Below are 14940 nucleotides of genomic sequence, written 5' to 3' on the forward strand. Positions count from 1 at the left end.
TGTTTGGGGTTTTCTTTTCCCCACAGTGAAATTTTGGAGATGGGTCTTTAAGATGTTCATTTAAGCACAGCTCAGTCCTGCGCTGTCTTGTGCTAAAGAAAGGTGTTAAGGAGGTAAAGTTCTGCCTTCCATGGCAGAGATCTAGGAACTTGGAGCCATCAGAGTCTAACAGCACAGAGAAGATGTGGCCTCAATAAAAGAGGTGCTGAACTACATATCTGGAAGTTGTGCTGAGATTTACTCCAGGGTGTCAGAAGCTGCTCCAGTGGATTTGCCTGCAGATTAGCTGCCGGCTCTCAGATGCCAACAGCAGCTAGTTAGAGGCATCTGCCCTTGTTTTACACAGTGCTGTCTACTGAACCAGTGCAGACTCTTCAGGCTGTTTTGGTAGGAAATGTGACACTTCCTGAGGCTTGATGGGCTTATTTTTTTTCCCCACAGTGCAATTTTGGGGATGGATATTTAAGATGTTCTTTTAAGCACAGCTCAGTTCTGCACTGCCTTGTTCTAAAGATAGATGTTAAGGAGGTAAAGTTCTGCCTTCTGTGGTGGAGATCTAAGAGCTTGAAGCCATCACAACCCAACAGCACTTTTTAGCTCTGGGAAATAAAGAAATAAAGGGCAAATCATATGATGGTGGGGTTGTTCTTGTGAAATAGAAGCTAACTTTTCTACCAGCACCAGCTGGCAAGTGGGAGTGGAGAAACAAAGCAAATAAACAGCAAAGAAAAGGAGGAGGAACAATGGTGGTAGTCTGAAAAGTGACACATTAGGAGAGCAGCACAAGGAATAACAGACTCCTGTCACAGGACCTTTGTGCATAGCAGCAGAACTCCTGTCTTCAAGTGGACCTTGGTGTAACTGCACCACTTGCTTCCTGTAGGAGATAAAGAGCTGCTTTGCCCTGGATGCATTTTAATCTTCTCTATCTAAATGGAATAGTAATTAAAAAAGGAAATGATAGTGAAGTTTATTGCCCCTGGAAGTGTTTCCTCTTATTTTGCTGTCAGAGGAGGGCTGGGGGGGGGAGAGCAGAAATGTGTGTGAGGGAAACAGATGAAAGATGAAGACAAAAAGGACATGGAACTGTTGGAACCAGTCCAGAGGAGGCCACCAAAATGCTGAGTGGGCTGTAGCAGCTCTGCTCTGAGGGCAGGCTGAGAGAGTTGGGGCTCTGTAGCATGGAGAAGAGAAGGCTTGGAGGAGACCTTGAAGTGGCCTTCCAGTATCTGATGGGGGCTAGAGGAGGGCTGGGGAGGGACTATTGGCAAGGTCTTGTAATGACAAGACGAGGAGGAATGGGTTTAAATTAGCAGAGTGGAGATGGAAACTGGATGTTAGGAAGAAGCTCTCAAGGAGACCTACAGGAAGGTTGGGGAGGGACTATTGACAAGGTCTTGTCATGCTAGGACGAGGAGGTAATGGGTTTGAACTGGCAGAGGGGAGATTGAAACTGGATGTGAGGAAGACGTTCGTTGCAGTGAGGGTGGGGAGACACTGGAACGGGTTGAGGGTGGGGAGACACTGGCACAGGCTGAGGGTGGTGAGACACTGGCACAGGTTGCCCAGGGAGGTGGTGGAGCACAGAATCACCCAATGTGATCTTTGATCACATTGGGTGATTCTGTGCTCCACCACCTCCCTGGAGGTGTTCAAAGCCACGTTGGATGAGACCTTGAGCAACCTGTTCTAGTGAGAGGTGTCCCTGCCTATGACCCAGGGTTGGAACTGGCTGATCCTTGAGGTCCAAAACCCATTCTGTGAACCTTTTTCACCAGGTGCTGAATGCTAGCTGCAAACTACTTTGTCAATGAAGTAAGGACCCGGCTGGAAATCGAAAGCACAAACTAGTTCAGCATACTTCACCATGCGCAAAGGGGTGCCAAAGGACCCAGAAATAGCTGACCTGTTCTACAAAGAGGATCCTGAAGAAATATTTGTGGGCTTGCATGAAATTGGACATGGAAGTTTTGGAGCAGTTTACTTCGTAAGTACCGTTCTTAACCTCCTGTTTTGGAAAGCAAAACCATTGAAAGTGGCATCTCATAGGATGTTAGGGGTTGGAAGGGACCCGAAGAGATCGTTGAGTCCAACTCTTCTGACACAGCAGGACCAGCTCAGGGCACACAGGAACACATCCAGACAGGCCTTGAAAGGCTCCAGAGAAGGAGACTCCACAACCTCCTTGGGCAGCCTGTGCCAGTGCTCTGGGACCCTTCCCGTCAAGAAGTTCTCCCTTGTGTTGAGCTAGAACCTGCTGTGCTGCATCTTCCATCTATTGCTCCCTGTCCTATCTCAGGGAGCAGTGAGCAGAGCCTGTCCCCCCACTCCTGACCCTCAGCCCTCAGAGATTTATAAACATTGATTAGATCCTCTCTCAGTCTTCTCCAGACTAGGAAGGTTTTCAGCATGCTTTGTGCTCTTAGTGATTTGTGTGTGTTCAGCTTCCTCCTTCTAACACATCACCAGGAGTGTTCCAGAGCACTCCTGAGCTCTTTACTGTTAGAGCTGTTACTTACAGTAGCAGTTGACTGCAGTTTTGATAATGCACCAAATCATTCAGGTTAAGTATATAGTGTCTTGTGCTGTCTCATGCTGAAAGTTGAATCTAAACAGTTGGAAATTCATTTGCCAAACTGGAATTTCAAGATGCTCTACTTGGTGCTCATATGCCTGTGAACCTGTGCACATTAATAGATCTGGTGAGTTAATGATTCAGAATGTGTTTGGAGTGAAAAGTTGCTTTTGATCATGAATTGATATTGTGGCTGCTTGAGTAAAGATACCCTGGAAGTCACTTCAGATGGCTTTCAGGCTTTTGAATGACATCTTTACTTCTCTGGTAGTGGAGGCTGCACCACAAGGAGTGTGGCCAGCAGGCTGGGAGAGGGGATTCTGCCATTCTGCACTACTGTGTCCAGCTCTGAGGCCCCCAACACAGGAAAGGGACATGGACCTGCTGGAGAGGGTCCAGAGGAGGCCCCAAAGATGGTCAGAAGGCTGGAGCACCTCTGCTAGGAAGAATTGGTTTCAGCTTGGAGAAGAGAATGCTCCAGGCAGACCTTAGAGTTACACATCAATACCTGAAGACGACCTACAGGAAGGCTGGAAAGGGGCTGAGAGAGTTGGAGTCATAGGATGAGGAGCAGTGATTTGGAAGTGGAGCAGGGGAAGTTGAAGCTGGACATCAGGAGGAAGTTCTGCACAGTGAGAGTGGTGAAACACTGGAACAGTTTGCCCAGGGATATATTTGGAGCTCCATCCCTGGAGACATCCCAGATCAGACTGGATTTGGCCCTCTCCAGCCTGATGTAGTTGGAGCTGTCCTTGCTGACTGCAGCAATGTTGGACAAGATGACCTTTGATGGTCCCTTCCAACCTGATGCACTCTGTGAATCCATGAGTTGGAGAAAGCTTTGAAAGGTCATTTTGGTTTGTTACCTTCCTTGTCCCTGTGTTCATCTCACAGAATCAACCAGGTTGGAAAGGTCATTTTGGTTTGTTACCTTCTTTGTCCCTGTGTTCATCTCACAGAATCACAGAATTAACCAGGTTGGAAAGGTCATTTTGGTTTGTTACCTTCCTTGTCCCTGTGTTCATCTCACAGAATCACAGAATTAACCAGGTTGTAAAGGTCATTTTGGTTTGTTACCTTCCTTGCCCCTGTGTTCATCTCACAGAATCACAGAATTAACCAGGTTGGAAAAAACTTTTGAGATCATCAAGTCAACCTATTACCTAACACCTTCTAATTAACTCCTAACAAACTATCTTCAGTAGCAAATGTTTGCATGGCAAAAAAGAAGAGAGAAGTCTTGAAGAGAAAGAGAACTCAAGCAAGAAGGAAGGGCTGTGTTGATTGCAAGTCAGGGGAATTGAATCAGGAGAGTGGGAAGAATTGTGCTTTTACAGATGGTGTCAAACAAAGTCAAAGCCAAACCACTGGATTTAGGAATGATTAAACCCCAGTTGCTATTAGTGAAGCTAAGACAGGATTCAGTATGAACAAATCAGTCAAAGGCAAGTGAAAGCTGCTTGAAAGCAAGGCCTGCCTCTCCAGAAGATCAGGCTCACAATGTCAGACATTAAGCTGTTTAGAATGGGTGTTCTTAGGCTGGATGTTAGGAGGAAGTTGTTGTCAGAGAGAGTGATTGGCATTGGAATGGGCTGCCCAGGGAGGTGGTAGAGTTGCTGTGGCTGGAGGTGTTGAAGCCAAGCCTGGCTGGGGCACTTAGTGCCATGGTCTGTTTGATTGGGCAGGGCTGGGTGCTAGGTTGGCCTGGATGATCTTGGAGGTCTCTTCCAACTTGCTTGATTCTATGATTCTTCCACCTACAACTCCAGGAACTGGCAGTAGCTAGCATGAGTTAGTTGTAAGCACTCTAACTCACTCTTCATGGCTGTGTGAAGTGATGGAGGTGTTGGTGGAGCTGTTGCTGAGATGGGAGAGGAGCCTGCTATTGTGTGTCAGGGTTCTGAGGGAGAATGACAAAATTCCTTCCTGTTTAACCTGGGAGCAGTGATGCAGAGAGGGTTCTGCCATGGGGCACTGTCAGTGGTGCAGCAGGGACTTAGATGGTGATGCTGTTGGTGCATAACTGATGCTACTCCAAACAGCAGATACCTTGATCTTTATCTCACCACTGGTGTTGTGGATTAATGTGATGTTCCTGGTACAAACTTCCATCTGAGCTGAGTTTTTGCAAGGTGATTTGTTCTCCAGTCTTCTATTGCCAAGGCTTGGCAAGATCTTTTGAGATTTCCTCTTCTTTTTTTGCTTGAAAGAAATGGTAACTTCATCTATGAGAAGGCTGAGAAGAAATATATCGCTTCACACGAGGTTTTAAAGTGATTTTGAACTTGATTTAAAACCAATTGAGTTGACTTCATGCTTCAGAAGAATACTTTTCATCCAGAACAACCTACTTCTATTCACCTTAAAAATAAGGAAAGGTGCTAAAGCAGGTGAGAGCAGTGCAGAAAGAGGTTCTGCAAGCAAAATGTGCCTGGCTCCTGCCAAGCTTTTCGTTGGAGATCTACAAATACAGCCAAAAGCACTTCAGCAAGTGGCTATTTCTGTCAAGTGTGCTTTTGCAGCCCTTTTGGCTAGTGCAGTCACAAGGATCTGTGTGCTGGGCTGCAGCAAGAGCAGTGTGGGCAGCAGGGCAAGGGAGGGGATTCTGCCCCTTGGCTCTGCTCTCATCAGACCCCATCTGCAGTACTCTGTGCAGTTCTGGAGCCCCCAACACAAGGAGGACATGGAACTGTTGGAGCCAGTCCAGAGGAAGCCACCAAGATGCTGAGAGGGCTGCAGCAGCTCTGCTGTGAGGACAGGCTGAGAGAGTTTGGGCTCTGCATCCTGGAGAAGAGAAGGCTTGGAGGAGACCTTGGAGTGGCCTTCCAGGATCTGAAGGTGGCTGCAGAAAGGCTGAGGAGGGACTATTGACAAGGTCTTGTAATGCCAGGAGGAGGAGGAATGGGTTTGAAGTGGTAGAGGGGAGATTGAAAGTGGCTGTTAGGAAGAAGTTGTTTGCAGTGAGGTTGGTGAGACACTGGCACAGGTTGCCCAGGGAGGTTGTGGAGCACAGAATCACCCAATATGATCTTTGATTCTGTGCTCCACAACCTCCCTGGAGATGTTCAAGGCCAGCTTGGATGAAGCCTTGAGCAACCTGTTGTAGTGAGAGGTGTCCCTGCCTGTATCAGGGAGTTGGAACTAGATGATCTTTGAGGTCCCTTCCAACTTAAACCATTCTGTGACTCATTCTATCCCAACCACTTGGCAGAGCAAGAGCTTCCCCCACAAGGGTGAGAAGGTGGCAGTGTGCCACACAGCTAAGAAGTATGACTGCAATGAGCAACACCAGGCTGGTGTGAAGCTACCTGGAATTAAAGCAACAGAAATACTTGGAGATGTCTTTGGATCAGCAGCATTAATTCATCTGTCCTGAATAAAATACTCCTGATCTTTTAGTTGCCAAGTCAGGATGGTGAGTGGTTAGGAAGGATTTTGCCTTATCCAGGAGTTCTTTGTTTTCAGCTTTCTCCAGCTGGACTGGGGAGTGTGTGGTGTGAAAAGCTTTGAGCATGTCATCTCCCTTGAGTAATTCCTGTGCTCTCTTGGTTCAGCCAGTGTCACTTTCCTTTGAAGTCTCTGATGCATCAGAAAATGTCTTTCATTAATACATGACTTGAAAGTGCAGCACTCATCCTCTCAAGCAGCCAAAAGAAGGATTTACCACATTTAGCTTTCATTGTATTTGAAGCTTTTAACTGTCACTGATTTTTTTTGTTTGGTCCCCCTAAATGGTAAGTGGTTGGAGGTACAGGGATTGCAACAGCTCCTTTTGAGACTGCAGCCTTCAAGTTTGCTGTCCTGAGCACATAGAAATGAGGGCAGTGCAAGTAGAGCTCTTTCTGAAATGGAGTTTTCAGTCTCTAAGCACCACCCCTGTGTCATAGGGTACAGGGTACAAGCCCTGTGAGGACAGGCTGGAGGTGTTTAGCCTGGAGAAGAGGAGGCCAGGGCAGACATCACTGCTCTCTACAGCTACCTGAAGGGAGATTGTAGCCAGGTTTAGGTTGGAAGGGAGCTCAGAGATGAGCCAGTTCCAACTCCCTGCTATAGGCAGGGACACCTCCCACTAGAACAGGTCGCTCAAGGCCTCATCCAGCCTGGTTCTGAACACCTCCAAGGAGGGAGCAGCCACAACCTCCCTGGGCAACCTGTGCCAGTCTCTCACCACCCTCACTGCAAACAACTTCTTCCTCACATCCAGTTTCAATCTCCCCTCTGCCACTTCAAACCCATTCCTCTTCCTCCCATCATTACAAGACCTTCCCCAGCCCTTCTCTAGCCCCCTTCAGATCCTGGAAGGCCACCCCAAGGTCTCCTCCAAGCCTTCTCTTCTCCAGGATGCAGAGCCCAAACTCTCTCAGCCTGTCCTCACAGCAGAGCTGCTGCAGCCCTCTCAGCATCTTGGTGGCCTCCTCTGGACTGGCTCCAGCTGTTCCATGTCTTGCTTGTGTTGGGGGCTCCAGAACTGCACAGAGTACTGCAGATGGGGTCTGATGAGAGCAGAGCCAAGGGGCAGAATCCTCTCCCTTGCCCTGCTGCCCACACTGCTCTTGCTGCAGCCGAGGACACGATTGGCTGTGTCCTGTCGTGGTCTCACCAGGGCAGAGCAGAGGTGGAGGAGAACCTCCTTAGACCTGTAGGAGGTGAATATGGACAGATAAAGTCAGGAGAAAATGTCATAGTAGTTTTCTGGTAGCTCATCTCCCAGTAAAGGTGTCTGTAAGGTGTAGGAGCTTGCAAGGATGTGATATAGGAGGAAAAAAGCCTTCAATTGCCACAGGCACAGCTCACTCCATGGGGAGGGGAAGAAAATGTCACACTTATTTCAATCTGTTTCTTTTTCCTTACTCCAGGCTACAAATTCCCACACTAATGAGGTGGTGGCAGTCAAGAAAATGTCCTACAGTGGAAAGCAAACGAATGAGGTAAGGAGAAGAAAGCCAATCCTGCATGCAGCAGCTGTTGCAACCTGAATGTGACTCTGAAGAGTGAAATTAACTGCAGCATTTCATTTGCTCCTAGCAGAGCAGCTCTTGAATGGGGTAGCTGTTGCTCACTTCCATAGGAAGCGTGGAGGTGTGTGGTGGGAAAATGAAGCTTGTGCTAATTTTGGCAGATAGTTGAGTTTTAAGGAAGTGAATGGGAATTGAGCCTGCTTGTGTGGTGGCTGTTTCAGGAGTGAGTGCAGTAATAAGTGCATGAGGAGCACACTGGCAACTGGAGCCATCAGCACAGCCCTCAGGGGTGTCAACTGCAGTGTACAGCTGACCTGAACCCATTTGTAGGAGCTCCCATCTAGAACTGCATGCAGCTTCTGTTCAGAGTATCAGGCACACTGAGAGAGTATCAGCCTCACTTCAGCTGTTGCTTGGTAGTTGCTCCTCTGCTTTGGAAGTGGGATTGACTCTGATGGGTTGGTGCATTGAAATGACCTCAGAGCTGCCTTTCAATGCCTGAAGGGATTCTACAGGAAGGCTGGGGAGGGACTTTTCATAAGGGGGTCTAGCAGCAGGGCAAGGGGGAATGGTTTTGAGATGAGGGAGAGCAGGGTTAGACTGAATCTTAGGAAGAATCACAGAATGGTTTAGGTTGGAAGGGAACTCAAAGCTCAGCCAGTTCCAACTCCCTGCCATAGGCAGAGACACCTCTCACTAGAACAGGTCGCTCAAAGCCTCATCCAGCCTGGCCTTGAACACCTCCAGGAAGGTTGTAGAGCACAGAATCCAACCAAGGCCTCATCCAACCTGGCCTTGAACACCTCCAGGGAGGTTGTGGAGCACAGAATCCAACCAAGGCCTCATCCAGCCTGGCCTTGAACACCTCCAGGGAGGTTGTGGAGCACAGAAGCACCCAATGTGGTCAAAGACTTTTGCCAATAGCTTTGTGGCTGCTTTTCAGCCTGTGCTACGATGTGTGGGGTGTGAGGGTGTAACAGATTAACATGTTCATGTCTCTCTTTTTTTGCCTTTTTGTTTGTTTTGATTAGAAATGGCAGGACATCATCAAAGAAGTCAAGTTTCTCCAACAGCTGAAGCACCCCAACACCATAGAATATAAGGGCTGTTACCTGAAAGAGCACACAGCATGGGTGAGTGAGTGATGTGGCATTTCCAGGTCTCCAGTGAGCAGGAAATGTCCAGTACAGCAACCACTGAGCACATGCAGTGTCTTCATGTGCAGCAGTGTCCATCCCATGCTGCCTGTGTGCCCTTTCACCTCAAGAAACTCCCAGGTAATTTCAAGGGAGTAGGTACTTAGAATATTGGACCAATTCTCTGCTCTTCTGTGTGTTCAGGCAGATGAAACCATGATTATGGAACTTCCTCTACAAATATCTCCCCACAAATATCTCAATGTCCAAAACATCTTTATTTGAGTGTCCAAAATATCTTTACCACAGTAAAAGATGCCTTAACCCTGCTGGAATGTTTGAAGCATTTCATTTTGGTGATAGTTTGCTCTATTTCTTGCAACTTCAGGTTTTATTTCCTTCTGCTGTTTGTCAGCCCTTCAGGTGGTATCTGTTTGTTGGGGAAGTGTTTACCCTGTTGTTTAAAAGCCTGTTTTTATCTTGCAGTTGGTTATGGAGTACTGTTTAGGATCAGCTTCAGATTTGCTAGAGGGTAAGTTTTATATAAGCTTTGATTTCTGTTTTTCCTGTTGCTAGTGCCCCTTTCTGAGTGTAGTGGGAGGCTGTATCTTCACAGACTGCTCTTTTGCAGGTGGTGGAGGGCAGTCTGGCTGGGCTGCTCCATTCTGTAGCTGGAACACCTGTGTTTGTCATGCCAAGGGGAAGCTGAGACTGTCCCAGGAGGCCAGTGCTGTGTAGAGCTGGCATGAACGTTTTCATATGGGGAGCTCCCATTACAAGAGGGCTGTGGAGATGCTGGAGTGTGTCCAGAGCAGGGCCAGGAGGATGCTCAGAGGGCTGCAGCAGCTCTGCTGTGAGCACAGACTGAAAGAGTTGGGGCTGTGCAGGCTGGAGCAGAGGAGGCTCCCAGGTGACCTTCTTGTGGCCTTACAGTTTCTGAAGGGAGCCTACAAAAAAGCTGGGGAGGGACTTTTTAGGCTGTGAGGGAGTGCCAGGACTGGGGGGAATGGAGCAAGGCTGGAGGTGGGGAGAGTCGTCCTGGATGTGAGGAGGAAGTTGTTGAGCATGAGAGTGGTGAGAGGCTGGACTGGGTTGCCCAGGGAGGTGGTTGAGGCCCCATGGCTGGAGGTGTTTAAGGCCAGGCTGGCTGAGGCTGTGTGCAGCCTGCTCTAGGGTAGGGTGTCCCTGGGCATGGCAGGGGGGTTGGAACTGGCTGCTCCTTGTGGTCTCTTCCAACCCTGACTTATTCTATGATTGTGTGAAAATAAAGCTTTAGAAGCAGAAAGCTCTGTGCCTGTGAGTTGTGCCTTCTTGATGGCTGGAGCAGACTGCCTGTTTGCTGAGTATTCATGACAAAAAAAGCTCTGTCCTTGCCTGGCAGTTTGTAGGAATGGCTACAGATAGGTTTATAGAACAAGAGACTGATACGACCTCAGAAGCAGAACAGCAGCACCTGCAGAGGAGCAGGGAGTGTGAGCCAAGCTTTGCAAAACCCAATACTCTCTGTGGGCCACATCTTCTGTCTCTAAGATACAGCCAAAGGCTTCTGCTGGTCATATTTAGGAATATGTGGAAAGTGCTTTGGGATGTCTTTTTCTAGCTGGTGTTCCTAATTTTCCTTGGGTTTAGCTGATGGGGAAGGGGGGAAGTGGGAATGAGCAGTTCAAATCCATTTGGCAAGCTGCACTCAGACATAATGTAATGACAGGATGAGGAGGAATGGGTTTAGACTGGCAGAGGGGAGATTGAAAGTGGATGTTAAGAAGAAGTTGTTTGCAGTGAGAGTGGTGAGACACTGGCACAGGTTGCCCAGGGAGGTTGTGGAGCACAGAATCACCCAATGTAATCAAAGATCACATTGGGTGCTTCTGTGCTCCACAACCTCCCTGGAGGTGTTCAAGGCCAGGTTGGATGAGGCTTTGAACAACCTGTTCTAGTGGGAGGTGTCCCTGCCTATGGCAGGGGTTTGGAACTGGCTGAGCTTTGAGGTCCCTTCCAAGCTAAACCATTCTATGACCTCTTAATGTAGACAGTAACTGTTGGCCCTAGCAGGTCTGTTGTTTCCCATGGTGTGAGAGACATGCCCAGGCTGTGCCATGAACTCAGAGCTGCTAATGCACCACCAGGCAGTGAGAAAGCAGTGTGATGAAGATGATAGAACCACAGAACTGGTTGAGGGTGGGAAAGACCTTTCAGATGATGATGTACATCTCAGAGCTTGGCAAAATGAGTGGGTTTGCTTCTCTTTGAAAACACTGCCTCAGGAGAAGACCACAGTTACCTTCTTGTGTTTTTATCTTGGTATTATGTTTGTTTTTCTCCCTGTAGTTCACAAGAAACCACTTCAGGAAGTGGAGATTGCTGCCATCACCCACGGTGCCTTGCAGGGGCTGGCCTACCTGCACTCTCACTGTAAGATACATAGGTAAGGCTGGAGCTCAGTGCCTCTAGATGGCCTTCAGCATCCACTTTCCAGAGGCTGAAAACTGCTTTGCTGTCTTTAAACAACATTGTTAAGGGTTATTCTTCCAGACTTTTCTCCAGTGGATGTGTCAGTGCTCATAATGCCAGGGTAGTTGTGTGCCATGGGCAGGGATGCCTCACACTAGAGCAGGTTGCTCAGAGCCACATTCAGCCTGGCCTTGAAGACCTCCTGGGATGAGGCTTCTGCTTCCTCCCTTGGCAACCTCTTCCAGTGTCTCACCACCCTCATGGTGAAAAACTTCTCCTTAGCATCCAGTCTGAATCTACCCACTTCTAATGGTGCAATTAGTGTGTTATAAACTCAGCAGTCTCACATACTTAGTACTGGCTACTCTGTGTGGACCTTTCCATTAGGCTGCATATTGCAGATCAGGAACGATGCTGTGGTTAACCTCTCATTCAGACCTGAAGGAAGGACTTTGCTGTCTCAGCCATAAGGAGAGTTACTGCTCTAAGGACTGGGCAGGTCTTCTCTATCTAGATGGTTTTCTTCCCAGAGGGTTTCTGCATTTGATTTCTGAGCTGGGCAGGCAAATCTGCTCTCTGTGACAGAAGAGATTTCTGGCTTTCTGGTCGTAGTTGTGTCTTAAAGAGGAGAGGCAGCTCCTAGCTTCCTTGCTCAGCAGTGAGCCATGCAGTGCTGCTGGGCACAGCTGAAAGGGAGCTGCTCACCGGGAGGAGAACACCCTGCCCCTATCTGCTGTGCCAGATCCCGGCAGCACTGAGCAAATGAGGCAAAGGCTGCGTGAGAAGGAGCCGGAGCTGGCAGCGGAGCTGGCAGGTGGGACAGCTGTGCTTTCCCTGCCCCACAGCAAGGCAGGCGAAGGAGCGTGCCCTGGAATGGAGGGACACCTTGTGGAGATGCACCAGCAGAGCAAGGCTCCAGTCTCGCCTGCCAGCTCCCAGAGCATCTCTGCTGCCAGCTCGTTCCAGTGCCACGTTAGGGGATGGCAAAGGGTGAGATTGTTTTCTGCTTAACTGCAGGCACAAAGCAAACCTGAGGTAGCGAATCTGATCGCTGGTACCCGGCGTGGCCGCTGAGTCCTCTGGTGGCGGTTGTACAGTGAAGGCAGCAGGGGAGAGGCCAGCAGAGAGGACAGCCTGTGCTGTCTCTCTTGTACTGTTCATTCTTGACTCCTTTAGCACTTGTCCCCCGGCAGAAGTGACTGAGGCATAGACCCAAAACATGTCAGGATGTATTTGAGTAGCAGGTGTGTGAAAACCTCTGTAACACCAGTTTGGAAGTGATACTGCCCTGGGAATGGAGGAATAGAGGAGCAGAGATTCCTGCTCTGGCTCTGCTGCTGTGAAATACTGGGAGTAAATTCCCCTTTCTGTGGCTCCCTTTATCCCATCTTTCCCTTGTCCCATACACTACCCTTTGGAAACAAAGCATCTCACCAGTCTTGGTTACATGCTAAATCTAAAGAGTCTTTCAGCTTAGCTGGGGCTCCAGTGGTACTGAGTTCATGCTTGGTGCACCAATCATTATGCTTTGAGTCTGTAGCACATAGAGGATAGCTTTACTTCCCTCCTCAATTATCTAATGAGCTTGCTTCTCACAGGGTCAGGAGTGTGTCTGGCAATACACAGCAGCTTGCTTGTGGTGGAGCTCTGCTCCTGTTGCTCAGTGGCTTTGGTGTTTAAGTTGGACACCAGATGAAAAACAAAAGTGATTTTTCTTTTCTTGATGCCTTTCTTTTTGTATAAAAACCACATTATGTGCTTCTTTAAGAGATGGCAAAGAGACATTCCAGCCCCTGTGATGTGTGCAGCCTGACAGGGATCTCTTCCATTGCTTCCATTTCCCCTGGGGCTTTGCAAACAGCTGTGCCCACCTAAAGGCGTCTGTGGCACACCCAGTGTGCAGTTCCCCTTTTATTACTCTAGCAGGGTTTGAAACAACTTTCACTGTGCTGTGATTCTCTTCAGCTGGCAGTGTGTAAGCAGACTTGGAATGTTTAATTGCCCAAACCTTAGTGGAGTTCTGTGTGTTCTTGTGGCTGGAGAGCAGCCAGACAGAGAGAGATCTGGGGGTGCTGATTGATACCCGCCTGAACATGAGCCAGCAGTGTGCCCAGGTGGCCAAGAGAGCCAGTGGCATCCTGGCCTGCATCAGGAATGGTGTGGTCAGCAGGAGCAGGGAGGTCATTCTGCCCCTGTACTCTGCACTGGTTAGACCACACCTTGAGTAGTGTGTTCAGTTCTGGGCCCCCCAGTTTAGGAAGGACATTGAGATGCTTGAGTGTGTCCAGAGAAGGGCAACGAGGCTGGGGAGAGGCCTTGAGCACAGCCCTACGAGGAGAGGCTGAGGGAGCTGGGATTGGTTAGCCTGGAGAAGAGGAGGCTCAGGGGAGATCTTATTGCTGTCTACAACTACCTGAGGGGAGGTTGTGGCCAGGAGGAGGTTGCTCTCTTCTCTCTTCTGGTGAAGGAGAGGACACAGCCTCAAGCTACGCCAGGGGAGATTTAGGCTGGAGGTGAGGAGAAAGTTCTTCCCTGAGAGAGTCATTGGACACTGGAATGGGCTGCCCGGGGAGGTGGTGGAGTCGCCGTCCCTGGAGCTGTTCAAGGCAGGACTGGACGTGGCACTTGGTGCCATGGTCTGGCCTTGAGCTCTGTGGTAAAGGGTTGGACTTGATGATCTGTGAGGTCTTTTCCAACCTTGTTGGTACTGTGATACTGTTTGGAAAGTTGTTGGAAGTTATTCTGCTATGTAACCAGAACCAAACTTTTCTTTGTCTCTCTGTGTGTGTTTTGTTTTGTTTTTCTTCTTTTAAAGGGATATTAAAGCTGGAAATATTCTTCTAACAGAACCAGGTCAAGTGAAACTAGCTGATTTTGGGTCTGCATCTATAGTTTCCCCTGCCAATTCTTTTGTGGGAACGCCTTACTGGTGAGTGAAGCCTCTGCAGTACTTTGGTGCTCTTTGAAGATTCTTCTCTTCTGTTTTCAGCATTTCACAGTCTCAGAAATCACTTCTGGTATAAAAACTTTCTTAACCAAGAAGTTTTCTGTGTCCTGCTCTTCAGGAAGTGTGCTCATGCTCAGTGCCCATGAGCAGAGGCAGGCTGCACAGCCCTGTGTAATGCCACCAGTTCATGTTTTGACTGGTGTAGTGCCATTGGCTTAAAAGCAATTAACACTTGCCACATAGAGTCATGGAAATCAGTCAGGGTTGGAAGGGACCACAAGGATCAGCGCCAGTTCCAACCCCCCTGCCATGGGCAGGGACACCTCACACTGGAGCAGGCTGCCCACAGCCTCATCCAGCCTGGCCTTAAACACCTCCAGGAATGAGGCTTCCACCACCCCCCCGGGGCAATCCATTCCAGGCTCTCACCACCCTCGTGCTGAAGAACTTCCTCCTAATATCCAGGCTGAATCTACCCATTTCCAGCTTTGTTCCATTCCCCTCACTCCTATCACTACCTGACAGCCTAAAAAGTCCCTCCCCAGCTTTCTAGTGGCCCCCTTAAGATACTGAAAAGCCACAATAAGGTCACCTGGGAGCCTTCTCCTCTCCAGACTGAACAGCCCCAACTCCCCCAGTCTCTCCTCATAGCAGAGCTGCTCCAGCCCTCTGATCATCCACAGCTAATGGAGCTGTGAGAAGCACATGGAGCAAGGGAATCCTGGCAATCTGACCATGCAGGCTGGAAGTTCACACAGCTGCTTAAATTCTGTTTTGAAGAAACCTCCTCAAGGGTCACTTGAGTTGCTTGGCATTCCTAATGGAGTGGACCAGCATAGCTTTATGCTCCACTTACTTTGTGGCAGATGCCCC

General features: G+C 48.9%; 1 protein-coding gene across 1 annotated transcript in view; it reads left to right on the forward strand.

Annotated features, from left to right (window-relative positions):
• TAOK3 (TAO kinase 3) overlaps positions 1-14940 on the forward strand; it is a 107889-nt gene that overhangs the window by 49020 nt on the left and 43929 nt on the right. Inside the window, exons 3-8 of the mRNA XM_064168712.1 lie at positions 1779-1987; positions 7432-7503; positions 8565-8666; positions 9156-9201; positions 10998-11094; positions 13936-14049. Of these exons, the coding sequence (XP_064024782.1) occupies positions 1868-1987; positions 7432-7503; positions 8565-8666; positions 9156-9201; positions 10998-11094; positions 13936-14049 (551 nt within the window). The 5' untranslated portion in view covers positions 1779-1867. The remainder of the gene's footprint in view (positions 1-1778; positions 1988-7431; positions 7504-8564; positions 8667-9155; positions 9202-10997; positions 11095-13935; positions 14050-14940) is intronic.

Source organism: Pogoniulus pusillus, chromosome 30, assembly GCF_015220805.1.
Source record: "Pogoniulus pusillus isolate bPogPus1 chromosome 30, bPogPus1.pri, whole genome shotgun sequence".
In the NCBI taxonomy this organism is placed as follows: Eukaryota; Metazoa; Chordata; class Aves; order Piciformes; family Lybiidae; genus Pogoniulus; species Pogoniulus pusillus.